The following is a 23,733-nucleotide window of genomic DNA, read 5'->3' on the forward strand; positions in this document are numbered from 1 at the left end:
GATTTATTTTCATTTTGTTTCTGTCGCATTTTATGTTAGTTTTGCCGGAGATAGAAGCCAGGAGAGAAAGCTAACCACGTGTTGTGAGTCATCATTTTATTCATATTTAGTTTCTTTTGTCTTTTATTAGCATATTTGGTATTGGAGTAATCCAAAAGTAATTGAAAGTAATCAAGTTAAAGTAACCCTACCCAACCCTGGCTGCGGCACACTTATGTTTTCTAGAGATATGCATGGAATTGTCCGAAAACAAGAAAAATGAGACTTTATATTAGCTCAAATATTAAAATTATTGGCTATATGCTATATCAGACGGTGCAGCTCATTATTCATTGTATTTATTTTTTGTAAAATTATCTGCCTTTTTTAATGATTTACGTTTTTTTAACCACTAGGAGGTGCTAAGTAATACACACTGTCCCTTTTAATAAAAATATATTAGCCACAGTCACAAAGCATTTGAACAATTTTGTTTGAAATAATTAAGTGACATGCGATGTTTATTTAAAAAACACATAAAATCAGATTAAAATGCCAAAAATGGTATCTAAGATGCATTGATTTGTAAAACATAAAAATTGTCTTCAATGCAATATTTTGATTAGCAGCAATAAGAAGAACCTGATTCTCACATGCTCATCGAAGACCTCGAAGGCACTTCATACCCAGCCTCGTGTTGACAAGAACCTATCCATCATGTCAAAAGACCTTGCCGGCTGGTCGTAAGGCAAAATATGGCCGCCGCCTCTGACGATGACCTGCGCGATGGGACATTTTCAACCTCGTGGACACGTAGAGTGAGAGAGCGGCTGGTGATCTCACCTGGTAGAACTCTCCCACTTGTCGTACGTAACCGGCCACCTCGGTATCTTCGGGCTGGAGCTTCCACGGAAAACGCGGCGCCGCCCGGTAGTCGGCCGCTCCCGTCCAGTTGACGGTGAGCAGGAAACGCTCCGTCAGGGGAGCCGCCACGATCACGTCCAACTGACCGCTGTAGATCAACACCTGAGCAGAAGGAGGACCGTGAATCACTGGTTCAATTAGGCCAACGATGCATTTAAATCCAGGGTTCTTACACCGTTTTAAGGCCAAATTCAAGCACTTTTAAAGCCAATTTTTCAATGTTTCCAATACCTTCTGAAGGATTTTATACATTTTACTATAAAGGATTTTATACAATTAAATACAAGTTACATTTATCGAGTGCAATGAAGATTTTCACCGGCTGAAGTTCAATGACAGGTCACGCTGATCCGAATGCAGAATGTTTTGGCTGGGGAATTTTGATACCAGAACTCTGACGCAGGACAACAGGCATTGTTTGGAGAAGTTGTTTTGATAAGCGCTCTGCTGTTATGATTTTTTTCAGACATCGGGATGCTCTTCTCCGAGGTGTTTGGACCCCACGCGGGGGCTTTCATTGGCACGCCCATGGGAGGAGCCGGCACACCAGCTTGCGGAAAAAACGTGGGCAGAGGAGGAAGCAGAAGATCGAGAGAGGAGGCTTGACAAAGAGTCGAGCGACACTAATTCGGCTAATACGATGGAGGTCACTTAGTTTAATACTTTAAGAAATTAAATCTGCCCCCGTGTGGAAATGGCAGTCTCTTGTCCATATTTTCCCATCAAGAAACGAGCGTGCATTGTTAGGAGAATGTAGGTTGTGTTTAGTTAATGGAGTCAGATAACTAATTGGAAAAATTTGGTAAACGGTACATAATATATTTAATTCCTAACACTATGATCAACAATCTTTTTTGTAACAATAGGCTGCTATAAACTGTCATGAATTGTGCCGTTCTGCTTTAACAATGCGTGCGCAGTTTGGCCACATCACACTTGTTTACAAACACGTAAATGTTTCTATAGATGTTGGGTTATAATTGAGTTGAATACGGAAGACAAAAATAAAGTACTGTCTGGATAAAAAGCAGGAATATTAGCCACATTTGGACTCATTTTAATGACATCGGTTGCTCCGAAGCAGAGTGCATTGAAACTTTTAATCTTAGAGACTGCTGATCTTTTTTTTTTATTTTATTTTAATTACGTCCTGTGCGGTCCCTTCTCAAGGTTTCTTCATTTTCCTCATGTTGAGGTTTTTGAGTTTTTCCCTTGCCCTCATGTAGGTTTTAGATCAGGGGATGGTGTAATCATATTCTGTAGTTTGCAATATTCTGTGGCTTGTGCAGCACTTTGAGACTCCTTGTGGTTAAGGGCGTCATAAATAGGACTTGACTTGAGGTTTTCGAGTTTTCCGTTGCCCTCATGTAGGTTTTAGATCAGAGGATGGTGTAATAATCGCCTGTGGTTTGTGATAATCTGTGGTCCGTGCAGCCCTTTGAGACTCTTTGTGATTAAGGGCGTCACAAATATACATGACTTGACTTGATTCATATTTTTGGTGTGTTTTTCAGCGGATCTGTGTCTGAATTGGATGAAATAGAACTGTAAATAGTTTTTTTTTTATATTTTTATCATTTAGTTATAGTACTAAAGCGTTAATAGTTTTGATTTTGATTTAATCGTTTTGCATTTTCAAGGATTTTGTGTTGTTGTTCGACTTTAAACCTGTTTAGTGTGTAAAAATTGTAAAAATTGTTCTTAATTTTGAAGACTTTTTGTAGATCTGTGAATATTTTAATGTGTATTTCATATAAAAATACAGAATAATTTGGTGCACAATGTTTTAGTATAATTGATGATATATCCCCTTCCCCCCAAAAAATCTGAGGAGCCGTTAGGAGCAGAGACAAAAAAAGCAGGTTTTCTAAATAGAGCTGTCCTCCTGGGTGCGACCACTAGGACATGACGCTTCACAGGACAACGTGCCTATATAGAACAGAATGTTCTGTAGGCCTAACTAACGAGTCAAAATGGCAAACCTTGAGAGAAATGTCTGACATTAAATGAATAAATCTAAAAAGGCAACAGGACTTTATGGACCTGAGCCCGATCAAAGTACCAAATGAGTCTTTGTGTTGCAAACTCTGACCTTGTAGTTGTCCATAAGCACATTCAGCCATGGCTTGATGCTCTTCATCACGTCCTGCATGAGATGCTCCTCCACCTGAGAGCCATTGTGGAATTCTAGATTTCCCACGTGAATCGCCCGCCGCACTTCTGGGAGCGTCACAAACGTGGCAAAGTACTCCTGGTCTTCAGGTTCCTGATGAAAGAACGAAAATGGACTCAAGTATCTAATAAAATGTATCGTATTTTCCGCACTATAAGGCGCACCGGGTTATAGGGTGCACCCCCAAAAAATAGTCTTTTTTCCAATATTTTCCATACATAAGGCGCACCGGATTATAAGGCGCTACAATGGGAACGTCGACAAAACAGTCAGATAGTTCAGTCGATGCATGGACTTGCTCCCTCATATCTTTCAGGTTTAATTTCCCCCTATGTTCCAGTCCGGAGCCTTCGCTCTGAAAATGCTGGTCTACTAGTGATCCCAAGAGCCAAGAAGAGATCTGCAGGTTCGAGAGCGTTCTCCAGTCGGGCCCCGGTGCTGTGGAATGCTCTTCCCCCTGAGATTCGATCTGCAACCTCAGTGGAACTGTTTGAATCTGAATAAACTATATTTTACATTGACAATATCTGTGTATTATTTGTTATTGCAACATTGCAACATGTCGAAGTGCCCTTGGGTAAGACACTGAACCCCTAATACCCCCAATAAGCAGGTTAGCGCCTTACATGGCTGCAAGGCCGCTATTGGGAAATGTGAAGCACATTGTAAAGCGCTTTGGGAAGTCATTGTCTTGAAAAGCGCTATATAAATGGCGGCGCCCTCTGTTGGCTGCGGCTGCATCGGCTCGCTACAACGGGTCAGGTGTATCGACATTTCGTTCTGTGTACATTGTTACAAAGAATGACAATACAAAGGAAATTATTATAATTATTATTATAAATGCAGATCATTTAATTTCATTTCATCCATTGCAACCTGGTCCTCCTGGAAGGGGGATTACCCCATGTGCGGTTTCTTCACTTTCCTCATGTTGAGGTGTTTGAGTTTTTCCTTGCCCTCATGTAGGTTTAAGATCAGGGGATGGTGTCATAATAGACTGTAGTTTGCAATAATCTTTTGTCTTTGCAGCCCTTTGAGACTCTGTGATTAAGGCTCTTGCAAATAAACACAACTTGACCCTACTGAGGATAAGCGGTGCTGATAATGGATGGATATACGAGTAGACAATGTTTTAAAGGGGGCAGCACAGCAGCACATTGGTTAGCGCGTGTGCGGCACAGTTCTGAGGTCATGAGATCGAACCCCCTGCGTGGAGTTTGCATGTTCTCCCCGTGCTTGCGTCGGTTTCCTCCAAGCGCTCCGGTTTCCTCCCACATTCCAAAAACATGCATGTTTGGTTGATTGGCCGGTCCAAATTGTCCCTAGGTGTAAATGAACACGTGAGTTGTCTGTCCCTGTGTGCCCTGCGACTGGCTGGCAACCAGTTCAGGGTATCCCCTGCCCACTGGCCTTGGATGGGCTCCGGCACCCCCGCGACCCTACTGAGGATAAGCAGTGAAGATAATAGATGGATGGATGTTTTAAAGGTGAGACTTTGTTGTACCTGACATGACAGGTAGTTGAAGTAGTTGGTGCAGCCAGTTGCGTTCTGGTAAAAGGAAGGGTATGGTGCCAGGTCGCCATTGAGTAAGCTGTCGAAAACCTGACCAAAAACAAAAACAGGAGTTGAATATCCACAAACTCCAAGAACATACATTGGCGTTTGGAATGACTTTTGTAAAGAACCTTAAAAGCCTCCACCCATTTCTTCTGCTGGATGAGCGTCACCCCGAGGTCAGTCTGCTTGTTGACGTAGCCCTTCTGGTTTTCATCGATCATGCCCGTTTGGTACAAAAACTCACCGTAGCCGCCCAGCATCTGAGAGATGAGATGACGTTACATTTGCATCAGGCGCCGTACCTGCAACGATAAATACTCGCCGATTCGGGGTCACAGAGGCCGTCCCCAATGGCCATGCCCTTGAAGTTGATCTTGACCTTGGCAGTGGGGTTGTTTTTGTGGATGTAGTAAGAGATGGCAGGGACGTACTTCCCTGCATATGACTGCGGACACATTAAGAACACAACAGAGTGGTTTCATGACGGATGCTAAGTACTCGGAGGCAAAATGTTTATTTAGAAAATTAAATTGATAATTGGTAATGAGTTCTTATTCTGGTAGATTACTATGCTTATTTTGATTATTATTTTTTCTGTTGTAGATTGTATTTTTTTTCATTTACCTTGGCATATTATTTTCATTATTGCAACTTAAAATACTTGTAGGAATAAAAATTAAAATAATAAATTACCCAACATCTATAGAAACATTTCCGTGTTTGTAAACAAGTGTGATGTGGCCAATAATAGATAGTGAAGATGAATATGCCGCTACTAGAGATAAACATAAATACATTTTAAATCATTCACTGCAATCATTTGCTTCCTAAAAGTGGAATAAGAAAGCCTGATGCGATTGAGAAAATGGTCGGAACGTTTGTTTTTTTTCATCCACTTTTTACCACGGAGGAGGACCTCTTGAAGCGCATCTTCCAAAAGTAAGGTAAACACAACTTTATCTTCATAGAGCATATTATTTTATGAAATGTTTCTTTTTTCGTCCAAAACAATACAGGTTGCTTATACAATCCTTAAACATACTTACATAAACCCCTAAATATACAAAATATAGCACTGAAGCAACTTACTAACAAATTCAACTAACTAACTATCTCGTTCGTAAGTAGGGCAGCGTCCATACTTAAAACTGCACAATTATTCACCAACAGAACAGCTAATGTTTTATTTTTCACGTATTTTGAACTTGACTTTTTACAGCGCCTTAGGCTTACCTCGCTTTTTTGTGAACTAGAAGGTCTAATTCTGATCAAAATACTGTATCAAAGAATAGCATATATTAAAAACATAATAGTAGAAATGCTTGCCTCTCCAGTCGCATAGAAGTCGTTGGACTGGTACTCGGGAAATAGTTGGAAGAACTGTATCAAAGCACTTGGAAAGCATAGGAATAAAAGCATTTTAATTTCGAGATCACGCAAAAGGATGAAAGGAAGAAGGAACTTTCGCACCTGTACAAATCTCTGCCGACGTCATCCTGATTCTGAGCATAACCTCGGTCGTCGTCGGTGAAGCTGAAACCCGTTCCCACCTATAATGCGACGGGTTCTTATAAACGCTAAATTAAACTCCCGTACCACAAGAAAACACTTACGGGATTGTCAATGTACAAGACGGAATATTTTAAAGTCCAGGCGTAATCCCTCAGGTTCACTGCAGTGACACAAAAGTTTAGTAGCAAAATATCATTTTAGACAAATCAGTTTAATTTCCATTTAATATTCCTTCCAGCCTGCCAGACATTTGATGTAAGTTGTCTGCCCTTCAATCTCACCATTTACAGGATTAGCGCCAGGATAGATAGATAGATAGATGTCTAGAAAGATAGATAGATGTCTAGATAGATAGAAAGAAATACTTTATTCATCCCCGTAGGGAAATTCACACTTCCAGCAGTATCCTTGTGTTGAAAATAAAATAATAATAAAATAAAAGATATAGAATACAAAAATACCCAATATAACGTGTTGCTATAGAGTATTTAAATAGTGCTACGGAAAATACACACGGTAATAAAAATAGGGTTGGATGCAAATGTGGGCGGTGGGGTTTAATGTGGGTTTTTACTCCCCCGGGTGGAGTTAAAGAGCCTCATGGCATGAGGAAGAAATGATCTCCTCAGTCTGTCCGTGGAACAAGACAGTGACAGCAGTCTGTCGCTGAAGCTGCTCTTTCGTTCCGTTCAGATTACACTGAATGCTTTGAAAATTGAGACGTTTGTGTTAGTGATACAAGAAGGCCTCAAAATGAAGGTTGAGCTATCGAAACCATACTAATATTTTATTCCTGAAGTCCAAATTATTAAAATGAGATGATTTAGTAAAATTTTCACTGCACAACTGCTATTTAAGGTCAACAAAAACATAGTTCCAGAAAACATCCATAAATTATTCATTCGGAAAGAGGGAAATTATAATTTAAGGGGCTGTAGTGAATTCATAATCCCAAAGGTGAGAACCGCCAGGAAAAGTATGCGTGTGTGTGTGTGTGGAGTCAAGCTTTGGAACGGATTGCAAGACGAGATCAAACGGTGTCCGACTATTCACTTGTTCGGGTTTAGATACAAAGGAACATTCCTGGTGGAATACAGAGATGAGGAGGGTGGGGTATGAGTGGTGCGGGAGATTGGGAATAGTTCGTCTAGTTAACTTTGTCTTATTGTTGCTATTCTTATAACTTTTATTATTAATATCATTACAATTGTTGTTATATCATTGGTATATTTGGTGGGGAAGATGAAGGGGTAGGTAATATAAGCATTTGCTTCTTACTACCCCTTTTCAACATATTATGTAACGTTATTTTGTTGTTGAGTTATTGTTTTTGTTGTGTTTTTATTTTGAAGTTCGAATAAAGTTTTCATTCATTCATTTTCTCTATATTCTTCTCCGTTTGCTCTCTTTTTCTTTTTTTTCTCCCTGTCTTTCTCCTACCGTATGTTCTCGACTATAAGGCGCACCGGGTTATAAGGCGCACCCCCCAAAAAATAGTTTTTTGTCCTATATTTTCCATACATTTGGCGCACCGGACTATAAGGCGTTACAGTGGGAACGTCAACAAAACAGGAAGATATTTTAGTCAAACTTATAAACCCCTTAACATTCAGATGGCTCGCAAGGTTGTTACTTTGAGTTTTTGTAATGCATATGATCAAATTTAGTGCTTTAAAAAGAGGCATAATATATTCAAATTTGACAAAAAACAACTATCAATAAACAGATAAAAAATTCGCATCTGAAGATGGCTGCAGGTATATTTATTCTTAATAAGTATTAGAAAAGGGCGGCACAGGGGCTGGGTGGTTAGCCGCAGCCCCACGATACGAAGGTCCAGGGTTCAATCCCAGATAGCGGCTTCCCTGTGTGGAGTTTGCATGTTCTCTCCGTGTCTGCGTGGGTTTCCTCCCGCATTCCAAAATCATGCTTTTTAAGTTAATTAGCCTCCCAAATTGTCCCTAGGTATGAGTGAGCAAGTGAATTGTCTGTCTCTGTGTGCCCTGCGACTGGCTGGCAACCAGTTGATGGTGTCCCCTGCCCACTGCCCGAAGATGGCTGGGATGGGCTCCAGCAATCCCGGGACCCTACTGTGGACAAGCGGAGCAGAAAAATGGATGAAGTATGAGAAAGATTGGGTATTGGATACAGACATTTAAATTAGGTAATCATTTTTGGACCAAATGCGGCCCACCACATAAAAAATTTGCCCATCCCTGTCCTAGGGTATAACTAGTACATATTGGCAATTTATTTTCATGAATACATATATATTTTCAATCAAAATTCCCATCAATGAGGTTAAAAAGGATCGGTATTGGTAGTGTCTCCATCTTGGCAAATCAAATGTAACTAAAGGTGAGATGGCACAACATTCATTTGGACAGGTAACTTAAAATTAGTTTTACCTGGTTATATCAGTATCAGAAATTATTTTCCCCCCATTTTATTAACACTCCACTTATTGAAACATGAATATTTTGTTTGTTTGTTTGTTTGTACATGATTCAATTGTTTGTTTGTTTGTACATGATTCAAATTGAATCTTTTCTTCCGGCGCCGTCACGAATGGCAGCCACTCCAGCAGCTCCCGTGTTATTTTCGATTGTTCTCGATTGTTCTCAGCTCAGGGATGCTGCTGGAAATGTGAATTTCCCTTCGGGGATGAACAAAGTATCTATCTATCTATCTATCTATCTATCTAAGGGTAGCTCATTTACTTGACTGAGCAGCGAATAAATGATCTCAAGTGTACACATCATCAGGACCGTAAGCATTATTGTACCTGTCATGTTCTTGTAAACCACATAAGGTCCGTGTTCCACAAAGAGCCCGAACATGGAGGTGCCTCCAGGCCCCCCTTGCAGCCACAGCAGCACAGGAGCCTTCACATCACGGGAGGGCTGCAGGAAATTGTAGGATTTTAGCACCACCTTGTGGTGGTTATATAGTAGGGGTTCATTCTTCCAAAACATGTCTTTTTTCGTTTTATTTTATTTTTATGTGGGTTTGCCAAGCGAGGACATCAAAATGAATATGCGAGGTGGAATGGTTAGATATTACCATGAGTGCGGGGACGAACCAGAAGAAGAGGTTGCTGTTGTATTTCTTGTTGACGGTGAGGTAGCCGGCATAACTCTTCACGTTTTTGCCGGGCAGCTCTCCGACGACGCTCAATTTCCTGGCTGCAACAAATCATTTACGATGAGTCCAAAAAAAAGCAGGAGCCAATTTTCACCCGTTTTTCCACAATCTGCAGCAAAACTCGAGATCTTTCGATTTTTTTTTCCAATCTAATTTTTGGTAGTCTCATCTCATTAGCTGCACCGCTTATCCTCAGTAGGGTCGCGGGGGTGCTGGAGCCCATCCCAGCAATCATCGGGCAGTGGGCAGGGGACACCCTGAACTGGTTGCCAGCCAATCGCAGGGCACACGGGATAGACAACTCGCTCGCTCATTCACACCTAGGGACAATTTGGACCGGCCAATCCACCTGAAATGCATGTCTTTGGAACGTGGGAGGAAACCGGAGTGCACGGGGAGAACATACAAACTCCGCACAGGGAGTCCGGTAGCTGGATTTGAAACCCACACAGGAGGTTCCCAAGGCCTTAGAATTGTGCCACACACGCGCTAACCACTTTGCCGCGGTGCTTAATTTTTGGTAGTTTTACTTGATAATTATACATACATTGATTTAATTACATTTATGCTCAAGCTAGTTTAGAAAATGGTTTAACTGTCACAATATTTGTTTACGTATAGTCCAAAATTAAACTGAATCCAAGGCTTACCTCGAAAGTTAAAAGTGGCCTCCTTTATCTCTGAGCTTTTTTTTTTTTTTTTGAGTTTGTTTATATCTTTCTAAAATTTGTCTCTGGTACCCTAAAAATTGTGTGATAGTGAGATCATATCAAATGCCTTTTCTTGTGTCATCTTCATCCATAAGGATATAGTAATTACACAGTGGACTTAGGCAGTGTTCTGGTTTGCCCGCGTCCCCGCGTCCTAGACGCATCATTTTTGCTGGGGACGCATTGGGTCAAATCAACGTGCGTCCCCGGGACGCATCGTTTTTGACACCAAATTGTCATTATTACCTGATTACTTTTTTTTTTTAACAAAGATTTACCGCACTCCAAACTTTTCGTCAGGCAGACCCGCCATTGTTGTTTTGGTCTCGCGCCGATCTCGGCAAACGAGATCTCGTTGCTTCGAGATGACGTCATTGTTGTGGCGGTTGTTAAGTGAAAGAGAAGTATGCCTCCGAAAAAACAGTTGGTACTAGGTGCAAATCAACAAAAAATTGGTAATTTCTTCAGTGTCGGTAAGAAGTCGAAACATAACACAGAAAGTGGTAACAACGGCAATAATTCCGGCACGAAAAAAAGGCGGAGAAAATCTTCAGAAGACCACGAAGGCAAGGAAAACATTAGTTTTGAAGCGAACGATTCGACGAAAGAAAATAAACAAAAGAACTCCGAGCAAGAAAAGGACTTTTTCTGCCAAAATGGACTAAATTATATTCCTGGTGACGCTATGAGGGGGATGATAATGGATTGGACTTTGAGAAGGCATTACAACTATGGCGGGTCAGCAAACCGCGAAGAATATATGAACTGAAAAATTGGAAGTCATAACTGCTTTGTATTACCAATTAACTGTGATGATTGAAACTGCATGAATATATAAATATTTCAGCAATATTATTTTGTATAGTGTACAATATTGTGAACTGAAAAATCTGAAGTGATAACTGATTTGTATTACCAATTAACTGTGATGATTAAAACTGAATGAAAATATAGATTTATATTATATATTTGTCGCCGATTTACAATTTCAACCGCGATAACACTAAATTTTGGGGACCCATAGAGCTCTGTTGGGACCCATAGATTTTTGAGCATGCGAGTCCCCGGGACCCATCACTTTTCACAGGTAAAACGAACACTGCTTAGGCTTATATTACTTTATTAATATTATTATTGTTATTATTATTATTATGCTTGCAGAGCCTGTTACAATAAATATTGGGGCTATAAATGTGTTACTGTTTTTTAAAGCACTTGACTTTACATTTATTACTTCAATCGACTTTTAAATTCAATTCCTTTTTTGTTGATAGAATCCAAATGCCAAATATGATCCAATTTTAACCAAGTTACATATTTACTTTTTCCATATTTTGCCGAAAGTATTCCCGTTCCCACAAAATATTTTATATAGCCGTTGCTATATTTCACTAGTTATTTTGTTGTTGTTTTTATGTTCTGTACAGCCTTTTGAGACTTTTTGTGATAAAGGGTGTCACAAATAAATATGACTTGACTTGTATTTAGTTATTACTTAAATAAATGTATAAATGGGCATCGAACAAGCCCAGGGGGTTTTCTTCATAAAACTGTGTGCAGGAAAAATCACTAAGATAAAGTTTATTACTAAGAGGCGCTAAAAATACACACTGTCCCTTTAAATTTGTTGATTACATGTTCAATAAAGCAAAAAAAATCAAATAAATCAAAATAAAGTTAGAGGGCAGCACTGCGGCACAGTGGTTAGCGCGTGTGGGGCACAGTTCTGAGGTCATGAGATCGAACCTTCCTGTGTGGAGTTTGCATGTTCTCACCGTGCTTGCGTGGGTTTCCTCCCACATTCCAAAAACATGCATGACAGGTTAATTGGTCGGTCCAAATTGTCCCTAGGTGTGAATGAGCGAGTGAATAGTTTGTCCCTGTGTGCCCTGTGACTTGCTGGCAACCAGTTCAGGGTGTCCCCTTGCCCACGGCCCGAGGATGGCTGGGGTGAGCTCCAGCACCCCAGCGACCCTACTGAGGATAGGCGGTGCGGATAATGGATGGAATGGATGGATAGAAAATAAAGTTAGCTACCTTCATCAATGGCACCCTTCTCCAGGTACGGTGTGAGGAAGAGAGGTGAGCCGGGGTCCACATCCTTGAGGTTTCGGTTAACTTTTGGTGTTTTTCGGCAGAAGAAGAAGGAGCACGGTCCGCCAGCTTGGATCGGAACCACAGCGGCTAACAGAAACAGGACACTCGCGGCTCTGCCCAAAATAGAAGTGAATGTCAACGCCATCTTGTGTCACAATTAATATTGTTAAAATGAAAATAATATCTGAGGCAACTCACTTCATTTTGTGTTGTTTCGCAGACTAGTTTACCCCTCAACTGATAGTGGACTCACAGTCACATGATTGCGTCCATCACGTGATCTTTAAATAAACACGTTTACTTTTGCCCTGAGCGCTACCTTACAGGGTAAGGCTAAACCAGGGTTTCCGAAGGGGTGCCCGCGGCCACCAGGTGGCCCCCTAAGAACATCTGAGTAGCCGGTGTTATGCCGAGATTTGCATCCCCTTGCTACTATCACCACTTTTACCTCGTTTTATCTCACTTTTATATCTCTTTTCGGGAATGTAATGGCGAACATATAACCAAAACACTTCGTCTTGCATTTGTTGGGAATGTAATACAATTTAATCCATTCCTTCTTTGTATTTGTTGTAAATGTAATACAATTTAATCCATTCCTTCTTTGTATTTGTTGTGAATGTAATCGAACGGTAATGCACACCGTATATAAATCTCTTTTGAGCAGGTAACATGTTTATTTTGCCTTTTTCTACTCAAATCGCTCGTATTGAAACTGTTATGCACTCTACCATAAAGCTTATTTCAGCATAATAAGCTTTATGGTAGACAATAACAGTTTGCATTACCAATGTGATTAAACTCTTAAAAATACGTAAAAAGAAGAATATGAATAATAAACAATGGACAAGACAATAGACAGCATTTAACACGCATTATAACAAAAGAACACACTTAGTTTGGTTCATCTTTGTTTTATTCCTATTTCAGTTCATTTCCCGGTTATCTAGACTTACTTTTGGTTGATAAACCTATTACTTATCAACAGGGTTGGGTAGGGTTACTTTAACTTGATTAATTGATTACTTTTCAATTACTTTTGGATGACTCCAATACCAAATATGCTAATAAAAGACAAAAGAAACAAAATATGAATAACATGATGACTCACAACACGTGGTAAGCTTTCTCTCCTGGCTTTGATCTCCGGCAAAACTAATATAAAATGCGACAGAAACAAAATGAAAATAAATCCAAACAGCTTGCCAACATCATTTTTGCCGTTCCATGTATTCCGTTACCCCCCCAGCCTGCACAAAACGTAGTAATTTTATTCATATTTAGTTTCTTTTGTCTTTTATTAGCATATTTGGTATTGGAGTAATCCAAAAGTAATTGAAAGTAATCCAGTTAAAGTAACCCGACCCAACCCTGCTTATCAATTCATTTATTGCTTTTATCTTTTAGTAAACTTTCACTTTAGAGACCAAATGTAATATTTATGATATGAAATAATCGATACATTCAGCTGAAAGTACTACAGTACAGTGCTATAACCCTAATAGTGACGTCACTCAGTGCCCCAATGAGATGAGAGAATAGACACACTAGAGGGCGCTACAACCCCTCAGACTAATCCTGACCTAACATGACTTCACGTTTAAATCCAATGCACTTTCATTACTATTTGCATTCATGTGAAGTCATCAATTCCTGCAGTTTGGTTTTCACTCAATGCGTCAAACTTGACTGCTTTTTGTTGGTTTCATGCGCTGCCAAGTTAAACTTTCACTTTAAAGGGACAGTGTGTCATATTTGACCACGAGATGTCGCAGTATTTAGTAGTCAAATAAAGAAATGAGCTAAAATGCAAACTGCAGAGGCTCAAAGGGACCAAAATGCACTGTTTCTTCTCATTATTTTTGGCCCGACCTTTTGTAAACAAAAGAGAAGAAAATAAAAGAAAACATAAAGGAAAAAGGGAAAAAATACAAAATGAAAGAAACCGGAAAAACAGAAAAGAAAAAAAAAGGAAAATTAATGTCCTTCAGATTGGACAGAGAGCAGCCTATTATTTTCTGGGCTGTGTTGAAGCCAAATAGGTCACGGTAATAGAAATAGAAGAAAAGGGAGAACAACAGGAAACAGAAAGAAAAAAGAAGACCAAAATGGAAAATGAAAGAAATAAGAAAAGAAAAAGGAAAAAACGAAAGAAAGAAAGAAAGAAGGGAAAAAAAGAAAGTAGAAAATCGAATTAAAAAAAAGAAAAGAAAACAAGAAATAGGAAAAAGAGGAAACAAGAGCAAGAGCAAATAGAATAAAAGAAAAATGAGGAATGGAAAAAGACCATGATGGAAAATGAAAGACAAAAGAAAACAAAAATGAAAGAAACTGGAAAAAAAATGGTAACAAAAAAAAATAGAAAATTGAATACAAAAAGAAAAAGAACAAGCAAAAAGAAGAAAAAGGAGCAAAGGCAAATAGAATAGAAGAAAGATGGGAAATGGAAAAAATATGGCTAAAAGAAAAAGAGAAGAACAATGAATGAAACAACAAAAAATTGAAGAAAAAAAGAAAGAAGAGGAAAAAAAGGGAAAGAAAAGGGAAAGAAAAGGGAAAACCAAAATGGAAAATGAAAGATAAAGAAAAACGATAAACAGAAAATAGAAAGAGAAAAACTGAAAATAAATTACAAAAAGAAGAAAATGGAAAAAGGCAAGCAGAAAGAAGAAATAAGAGCAGAAAACAGAAAATAGAAAGAGAAAAACTGAAAATAAATGACAAAAAGAAGAAAATGGAAAAAGACAAGCAGAAAGAAGAAATAAGAGCAAGGGCAAATTGAATATAATAATAATAATAATTTCCTTGTATTGTCATTCTGTGTAACAATGTACACAGAACGAAATGTCGATTGCACCTGACCCGTTGTAGCGAGCCGATGCAGCCGCAGCCAACAGAGGGCGCCGCCGACCACTTTTTAAGTCTTAGGAATGACTCGGCCGGGGCGCGAACCACCGACCTCCCAGTCTCAAAGCGGGCGCCTTACCATCTAGGCTACTGAGCTGAAGAAAGATGAGAAATGGGAAAAACCCAGAAAAAAAACGAAAGTAAAAAAATAAAGAAAATGAATGAAACGGGGAAAAAATGATAAGAAAAATTAAGAAATGGGTACACTTGAACATATAAATATGTCAGCTAGGTGGTAAATCGATATAAATTTCTCCATCTACAAGTATATGCTAGTTTTTTTGCGTACAATTCAAATCATGATTGTTTTCCTTTCAATAAATGACGGTTTTTTTTTACCACGAGAACGCGCCGAATAATACACACTGGCCCTTTAAGAAGGCGCGCCTACGGTTCTGCGGCGAAACCCTGTTTCTACCGCCAGCCTCCCGGAGCCACATGGAGGCACCGAAGTCGCCGTCCGCCCGCCGTGCGTCTGCATCCACAACCTGAGGAGAATAAGGAGAAAGGGAGCCGGCCTGGATCCGCCATTCCAAGCGGGAGACATGGAGGCACCGCCGGGCAGTCGCCGCAACCGCCGCCGGGAGCGCACCACGGCTCAGCGGCTGTGAAGGAAGGAGAGGGTCGGGAGGGATGGCAGCCTCCAGCAACTCCAGCCTTTCCGGTTCTTCAGTCTCATCTGGTAAGAATTTCAATACATTCCTTGATTTTTTCTTATATTTTTTTAATATAGTTCTATTCTTTTCCATAAAATAGAAACAAATACATGCTGTATATTAAAATGGAATCCAGACTCATGTTTGGCCCCTTAACCCAGTTTAAAGCTCTTTCAATGAAAAAGTGGATGTTTCAGGTCAAAACCCTCTTTGAGTTGAACTAAACATTTATATAAGGATTTATCTCGTCGTGTTTTGGGGATTTTTTTTCATTTTAACTCCTCTACATGAAGAACAGCTCATTGACTAAAATGGAAAATGAAAGAAAAAGGAAAAGAAAAATTAAAAACAGGAAAAATAGAAGAAAAAAAGAAAATCAAACACGAAAAGAGGAAAGAGGAAAAAGAAAAAATAATGCGAGGGCAAATAGAATCAAAGAAAGAGAAGAAATGGGAAAAGTTATTAAAAAGAAAAATGAAAAGAGAAGAAAAATGAAAAGAAAAAAGGAAGGAAAACAGAAGGAAAAAGGAGAAAAACAGAAAAGAGAAAGAAAAAGGAAGACAGAGATGAAAATTGAAAGAAAAAAAAGAAAAGATCAATGAAAAACCGTGAAAAAAGAAAGGGGAAAAAAGGAACGTCAAAGACAAAAAGAAGAAAGAGGAAAAAGAAAAAAATAAGAGTGAGGGCAATCAGAATAAAAGAAAGATAAGAAATGGGAAAAGTCATCAAAACGAAAAGTTAAAAGAGAAGAAAAATGACAAGAAAAATGGAGAAGAAAACAGAAGGAAAAGGGAGAAAAACAGAAAAGAGAAAGAAAAAGGAAGACCGAGAGGAAAATTGAAAGAAAAAAAGAAAAGATAAAAGAAAAAAACGTGAAAAAAGAAAGGGAAAAAAAGGAAAATCAAATACAGAAAGAAGAAAGAGGAAAAAGAAGAAATAAGAGTGAGGCCAAATAGAATAAAAGAAAGACGACAAATGGAAAAAGCCTGAAAAAAAGAAGAAAACTGCAAAAATGATTAAAAAAAATATGAAGAAAACAGAAGAAAACAGAAGGAAAAGGGAAAAAAACAGAAAACAGTAAGATGGATAATGATAATGATAATAATACAAGTGATGGCAAATAAAATTAAAAGGAGGAATAGAAAAAGTCTGGAAAAAATAAAAGTTAAAAAAAAGTAAAATTAAAGAAATAGGAAAAAAAATAAAATGAAAAGGAAAAAAAGAAACAAGAAGACAACACTATGCTTTGTGAACGAAAGAAAAAAAATTAAGGAAAAAGGGAAAAAATACAAAATGAACAGAACAGCTAAAACCAAAAAGAAAAAAAGGGTAAAAGAATCTTGTTCGGATTGGATTGAGAGCAGCCTATTATTTTCTGGGGTGTTTTGAACCCAAATATGTCACGATAATGAAAAAAAGAAGGAAAAGGGAGAAAAAACGGAAATAGAAAGAAAAAGGAAGACCAAAATGGAAAATGAAAGTTAAAATAAAAGAAAAAGAAAAAATGCAAAAAAAGAAAGGACAAAAGAAAAAAATGGAAAATTGAATACAAAAAGAAGAAAATAAAATGAGAAAGAGGAGAAAGAAAAAGTAAGAGCGAGGGCAAATAGAATAAAAGAAAGATGACAAGTGGAAAAAGCCCAAAAAAAGAAAAGTTTAAAAAAAATAAAAGAAACAGTAAAAAATGATTTAAAAAAAAGAAAGAAGAAGAAAACATAAGTGGAAGGGAGAAAAACATAAAACAGAAAGAAAAAGACAAACCTAAGGAAAATGAAAGAAAAAAAGGAAAGAAAAATGACAAACAGGAAAAAAAAGAGAGAAAAAAAAAGAAAAATACAAAAACAAGAAAATAGTGGAGTTGTTGGCTTAGCAGGTAGTATCGGTAGTATTTCGATCCTTGCACCTTGGATAATGGGGACATTGTATTGTAATAATTCATAAATGTATACATTTATACAAATTTAATTAAATTATTTTTTTAATGATTCTTTTTTTTGTTTTCGTTTATTCTTTCACATCATATTTTTATTCATATACTTATCTTCCTGTTCAAACCAGAAACTAAATCCTATTTAATCTAAGTCGTCTGCAAATCAATGTCATTCCGAATCATTTTCATTTTCATAACGCGGGGTTTAGGTTCAGGGGTTAAGTCTCTGACCATCCATTCAATTCACAAAATAATCCAACAGATTAATCCCAAAATAATAGTCTGTTGCAACCCTAAACTCATCTTTCCCAGTTTTGAGTTCCCGACCATTTTTTCAACCGCATCAATCTTTCTTATTCCACTTTTATTTCAACAGAAATGTCTCGCCTCTTCTTTACACTTTACACCAACCATATTGAATGGATGCACGAGATATTAAGCAATAAAAATGTCAAAGTTCTTAGCATGCTGGTGATAGTAGACATAGTATAGACCAGGGGTGTCAAACTCATTTTAACTCGGGGGCCACATGATAGAACAAACATTCTCTCGGGGGCCGGACTAGTAAATCAGAGAGAAAGGAAAAAAAACAGAAAGAAATAAGAGAAAGAGAGGGAGAGAAAAAGACAGAGGGTGGCACAAAGAAAGAATGAAAGGGAGAGAAAAAGGGAGAAAAGAGAGAAAGCGAACAAGAGTGAACGTGAGAACAAGAGATAAAAAGAGAAATAGTGAGAGAGGGGGAAAGAAAGAGAGGTAGAAAGAAAGAAATCCAAAGACGAATAGAAAGAGAGAAGGAGAGAAAAAAAGAGGAGGGAAAGAGAGAAGGGAAAAGCAAGAGAGAGGGAGAGAGAGAAATGGAAAACAGGAAGAGAGAGCAAAATAATGTAAAAAGACACAGGAAGAGACAAAGAGGAACAAAGAAAGAGAATAGGAGAGACATAGGGTAAAAGAGTGAGACAGAGAGTGAGAAAAAAAGGTAGGAAAAGAGAGGGAGGGAGACAGAAAGAGAGAGAGACAGAGACAGACCGAGAGAGACAGAGACAGACCAAGACACACCAAGATAGAGAGAGAGAGAGACTGAGACAGAGAGACCGAGACAGAGACAGAGAGACAGACAGAGAGAGAGACCGAGACAGAGAGACAGAAATAGAGAGAGAGATAGAGAGAGAGAGAGAAGAAAATACAAGTACAGCATCTTTATGAGAGGCACCTGGCTTTGGCACCATCAAGTGGACATATTTCAACCTGCAGCTCCTTTTTCTCTTGCACTTCCCTCAGCGTTGCCTCGCGGGCCGGATTCAATCCCTTAGTGGGCCTGATGCGGCCCGCGGGCCGCCTCTTTGACACCCCTGGTATAGACAGTACTGTATAAGTAACCTGTAGGCAAATAAATATGTTGGTGATGATGGTGAAAACTAAACAAAAATTAAATAAATGGGGATACAATCAACTAGAGAACAGAACTGCCTGCATATTTCTTAGTTAGGGCAGACAAGCGGGAGTTTTGATGTTAGGGGTATCTGGCTCAAGCTCCTGTACTTTATGTTTTTTTTAGCAGTCAATTATTATAGATACTCTTATTATATAGCGTGCTGAGGATGGGTGGAGACAGTAATGATAATGATGATGACAGAGTGACTGTGCATCAACAAAACTTATGTAAAAACGCATTATTTTTCGCGATAAGACACATTAAGAAAGAGGGCTTGGGTCTGTCAGGACCAGGACAGGAAACAGGAAGCAGAACCCACTCGCGTAACGTTACTCACAGTTTATTGGGGAGAAGAGGAATGAGCGCAGACTCGATCCGGGGATCGTTGGTCGCGGAAGTAGATTGATCGGAAAGAGGAAGTGGTCAAAATCAAAGAGATCGGGGCGGGAACAAAACGGGAGCAAAACACAAGCAAAAACGGAGATTCACAAGGCTTGGCAAAACAAGAGCAAAAACACAGAAAAACTGTAGATTTTCAGGGCTTGACGTATCACAACGGAGTTTAGCGGGAGTTTCGCAGACGCTCCGACACCAGGCGACTCACAAGACAGCGTTTAAGTAGTCAGGGAGCAATCTGTTAACAAGTTGCAGCTGGTGTCCATGGGAGGGGCTAATTGGGCGCCGTGGCAACCGTGACAGAACCTGGCACCACACGGTGGGGACCAATTGGGCACCATGGGCAACCGTGACAGGATCAATTAAGCATATGCTTCTTCCTATTCCTTTTCGGACATGTTACGTTCACATTGTTTTGATTTTTTGACTTGTTTTGTTTTATTTTTTCTTTCTCATGTTCAAAATGAAGTTTTATTCATTAGTTTTTTTTTAAATACTTGCAGCTATAACAACTTTGCTGTTGTTAAGGGTATTTGGTGGAAGAAATATTCTACAAACCGACAAAGGTTAAGACTTGCTGTTGTAAGGTGTTCCACAGGGTCCCGTTTTAGGTCCTCCCTTGTTTTCTATGAATCAATTACTACGAGTGTCACGACTGCACAAAACACGATTACATTCCAAGGAAAATGATTTGATTTCTCGGAAAGGGGGGGCACTTCCATTCGCCGCACTCTTTGACTGCTCCCTTGCTTGTTTTAGGAGTTTCTCTCTCGGTGGCATGGGGAGGGCTGTCATTACCGCTCGGCGTAATTATCAGAAGTTGCTAGTTGCACTGCCGCCAGCGATGAAGTGGTTGTCACAAGGGTATGATTATTTTCAAGTAGCGCTTTTTTTTTGGCAGGCAGACTCAACATTTGAATAATCGGCACCTCTAGCGGCAAAAAAAACAAAAAAAAAACCTGGCTGGTGCCGTTTACTGACCCAGATCCAGGCGTCTGTTCTGGCTGCAAAGGGAGTGCGTTCCGGTTATGCCAAGTAAATAAAACGGGTAATACAGTGTGATGCAATGCGCACACAATAGATGCCGTTTTAAGGGAGCTGGGGGGTGGGGTGGGGATCCTTATGACAAAAACACATTGTTAGCAGAAGTAGAAACAAGGGGATGAATACTCACAACAACATCTAACCCAGGGGGGTCCAAACTTTTCATAAAGCGGGCCAGATTCGGTATACTAAATATGTGTGAGCGCCGACAATTCAGCCGAGCATTATTAAAACAGTCGGTAATAAATTCGCCCTCGTAAAAGGTTTTCAGTGCTTGGAGACCAGCGTAGCTTGCCGTCGTAGCATTTTCATTGGACTCGCAGGGTTTTGCCGTTGAAACAGCTTCCAGTCGCTTCACTTTTTCACAGCGTTTGTTTCTAGCTAGCTTTTTGGAGTCAGGATCTTTGGTCTGGCCTAGCAGTGCTTGTTTATATTATATTCTTTGAAAATAGCCCCAGTCCCAGAATTTCCTGGAAGCGGTGGCCCTCACAGTCAACTTTCCTTGTTTTTAAACATTCCGTAATAAATTCGCCCTCCATATAAGGTTTTCAGTGCTTGGAGACCAGCGTTGCGACCTCGTAGCTTGCCGTTGTAGCATTTTCATTTGACTCGCAGGGTTTTTTGAAAAAGCGCTGCTGTGCCGTTAAAACAGCTTCCAGTTGCTTCACTTTTTCACAGCGTTTGTTTCTAGTTAGCTTTTTGTAGTCAGGATCTTTGATGTGGCCTGGCAGTGCCTGTTTATATTGTATTCTTTGAAAACAGACCCAGTCTCTTGGCAAATTAGGCAGACGCAGTTGTTTTGGATTTCGGTAAAAAAAAAAAATACTCCAATTTCCTCTTTTCCTTGAAGCGGTTGCCCTCACAGTCAACTTTCCTTTTTTATATACTGTCGCCATGTTGGAAATGGGGTGAGCTAAAATTCTCATAGAAAGCCAAGGACTCAGTTAAACTTAACTTTATTTATCTTTATAGAGCAGAGGTGTCCAAACTTTTTACAAAGCGGGCCGGATTTGGTAAAGTGAAAACGTGTAAGGGCCAACTGTTCAGCCTGGTATTCTTTGAGCAGTCTTTGATAAATTTGCCCTCTGTGAAATGTTTGCAGTGCTTGCCGATAAGAGTCGCAATCTCGTAGCTCGCCTTTGTAGCATTTTCATTTGACTCGCAGGGTTTTTTTTTAAAACCGCTGCTGTGCCGTTAAAACAGCTTCCATTTGCTTCACTTTTTCACAGTGTTCGTTTCCAGTTGTCTCTTTGTAGTCAGCATATTTCGTCTTGCACTGCCTCTTGATATTATGTTCTTTACAAACAGCCAGTCTTTTGGTAAATTAGGCAGATGCAGTTGTGTCAAATTTTGGTGAAAATAGACTCCAATTTCCACGACCCCTCACAGTCAACTTTCTTTTTTTTTTAATTTACAGGGTGGGCTGAAATTCTCACAGAAAACCAAGGGCAATGTGGCTAAAGGGCTACTGGTGAAAACATTTTTTTTACAAATGTACTTTATATTGCGGTCAACCTTATTGGTGGGCCTATTATTATTAATTTAATGACAGAGGCCGCGGGCCAGTAAAGATATTATCACGGGCCATGACTTGCCCACGGGCCAGCCTTTTCGAACCCTAACTCTAACTCTAACTCTAACTCTAACTCTAACTCTAACTCTAACTCTAACTCTAACTCTAACTCTAACTCTAACCCTAACCCTAACACTAACCCTAATCATGTTAAAAACAGTAAACGTGTACTCTAAGCTTCAGCATGGAATAGTATATTTCTGGTACCATGAATTAGAAACGTGTGGCTCTGAATTATTTGATTGTATTCAGGCGAATATAAACCAAACGATAAAATTTGCTCGGAGGCATTACTGCATCCTTTTTTGGACGGGGGTCATCACACAGATGGTCCCCCTACTGGGGGGTGGGCTCACAAAAAACTGGGCCAAGGGGCCCATCCCGGACACCCATCTAATTTTATTCATTTATGAAAAAATACACATGCATGCTATATTTCCTTGTAAATATTTTTTTTAATCAAATTGGCTTTTTAAACGCTCACAATTGAAACAAACTACGTTTTAAGCTATAAATTATATATATTTATTGTTGCATTACTGTAGTTGTGGTTTTGTTAGTATTTTTGGAGTATTTCTGTAGTATTTTTGTGGTATTTATCCATCCATCCATTTTCCTCACCAGGGTAGCACATCCCAGCAGTGTAGTACATACTGGAGTGTTATTTTTCTAAAATTGTGTTGTATTTCTGCAGTAGTATTTTCTTAGTATTTCCAAATTTGATTTTTTTTTTGTAGTATATCTGCACTTTTTTGTAGTATTTTCATAGTTGTATTTTTCTGGTATTTATGTTATTAAATATATGTTATATTTAGTAGCATTTTTATTATAGTATCACTGTAGTTGTATTTTTTATGGTATTTCTCTTGTACATTCTAGTATTTCTGAAGTGTATTCATAATATTACTGTACTGTAGTGGTATGTTTGTAGTATTTCTGTTGTCATATTTTTTGTAGTAGTATTTTTTGTATTATAGTATTACTGTATTAGTATTTCAATAGTTGATTTTCTTTAAATATATCTGTACTATTTTTATAGTATTATCGTAGTTGTATTTTTCTAGTATTTCTGTTGATATATTTCTATAGTAGCATTTTTTTTATAATACACGTAGTATCACTGCAGTTGTATTTTCCTAGTATTTCTTTAGGATATTCTAGGATTTCTTTAGTGTGTTTGTAATATTACTGTACTGTAGTGGTATTCTTGTAGTATTTCTGTTGTAATATTTCTGTAGTTGTATTTTTTGTAGTATAGTATTACTGTAGTAGTATTTTTTTAGTATTTCCAAAGTAATATTTTTGTAGTATTTACATAGTTTATTTGTTTGAAATATATCTGTACTGTTTTTTTATTATTATCATAGTTGTATTTTTCTAGTATTTCTGTTGTAATGTTTCTATAGTAGCATTCTTTTATTATAGTATCACTGCAGTTCTATTTTTGTAGCATTTCTTTAGTGTGTTTATTATTTTACTGTACTGCAGTAGTATTTTTGTAATATTACTGTTGTAATATTACTCTAGTCGTATTTTCTTAGTATTCCCAAAGTAATATTTTTGTAGTATTTTTGTTTTATTATAGTGTCACTGCAGTTTTATTTTTGCTGTATTCTTTAGTATTTTCTTGTATTTATTTAGTGAATTTGCAATATTACTGCAATGTAGTTGTATTATTGTAGTGTTTCTGTTGTAATA

The 23,733-nt window shown here is 38.5% G+C and overlaps 2 protein-coding genes across 3 annotated transcripts in view; one reads left to right on the forward strand and one right to left on the reverse strand.

The window, feature by feature from the left end:
• Positions 1-503: 503 nt before the first annotated feature.
• Positions 504-12,390, reverse strand: cpvl (carboxypeptidase vitellogenic like). Its single transcript, XM_088327305.1, has 13 exons — positions 12,296-12,390; positions 12,038-12,210; positions 9,210-9,331; positions 8,932-9,049; positions 6,248-6,306; positions 6,105-6,184; positions 5,961-6,027; positions 4,957-5,079; positions 4,763-4,894; positions 4,581-4,679; positions 2,996-3,169; positions 823-1,005; positions 504-758 (listed from the first exon to the last, which is right to left on the reverse strand). The coding sequence occupies exons 1-13, from the start codon at positions 12,298-12,300 to the stop codon at positions 660-662; spliced, it is 1,434 nt and encodes a 477-aa protein (XP_088183431.1). The 5' UTR covers positions 12,301-12,390; the 3' UTR covers positions 504-659.
• A 3,000-nt stretch (positions 12,391-15,390) lies between these two features.
• The window catches only part of chn2 (chimerin 2), a 72,725-nt gene continuing 64,382 nt past the window's right edge, over positions 15,391-23,733 (forward strand). For both annotated transcript variants that reach the window (XM_088327306.1, XM_088327307.1), the window contains exon 1: positions 15,391-15,686. In XM_088327306.1, coding sequence (XP_088183432.1) covers positions 15,638-15,686 — 49 coding nt within the window. In that variant the 5' untranslated portion in view covers positions 15,391-15,637. The remainder of the gene's footprint in view (positions 15,687-23,733) is intronic.

Source organism: Urocampus carinirostris, chromosome 2 (genome assembly GCF_059441175.1).
Source record: "Urocampus carinirostris isolate Australia breed hairy pipefish chromosome 2, RoL_Ucar_1.0, whole genome shotgun sequence".
Lineage (NCBI taxonomy): Eukaryota > Metazoa > Chordata > Actinopteri > Syngnathiformes > Syngnathidae > Urocampus > Urocampus carinirostris.

Coding starts and splice junctions, on each gene's coding strand:
- cpvl (XM_088327305.1), bottom strand. Junction 4,895..4,956: donor GCCTCTGTGACCCCGAATCG/GCGAGTATTTAT, acceptor CTCATCTCTCAG/ATGCTGGGCGGCTACGGTGA. Junction 759..822: donor AAGTGGGAGAGTTCTACCAG/GTGAGATCACCA, acceptor CCCATCGCGCAG/GTCATCGTCAGAGGCGGCGG.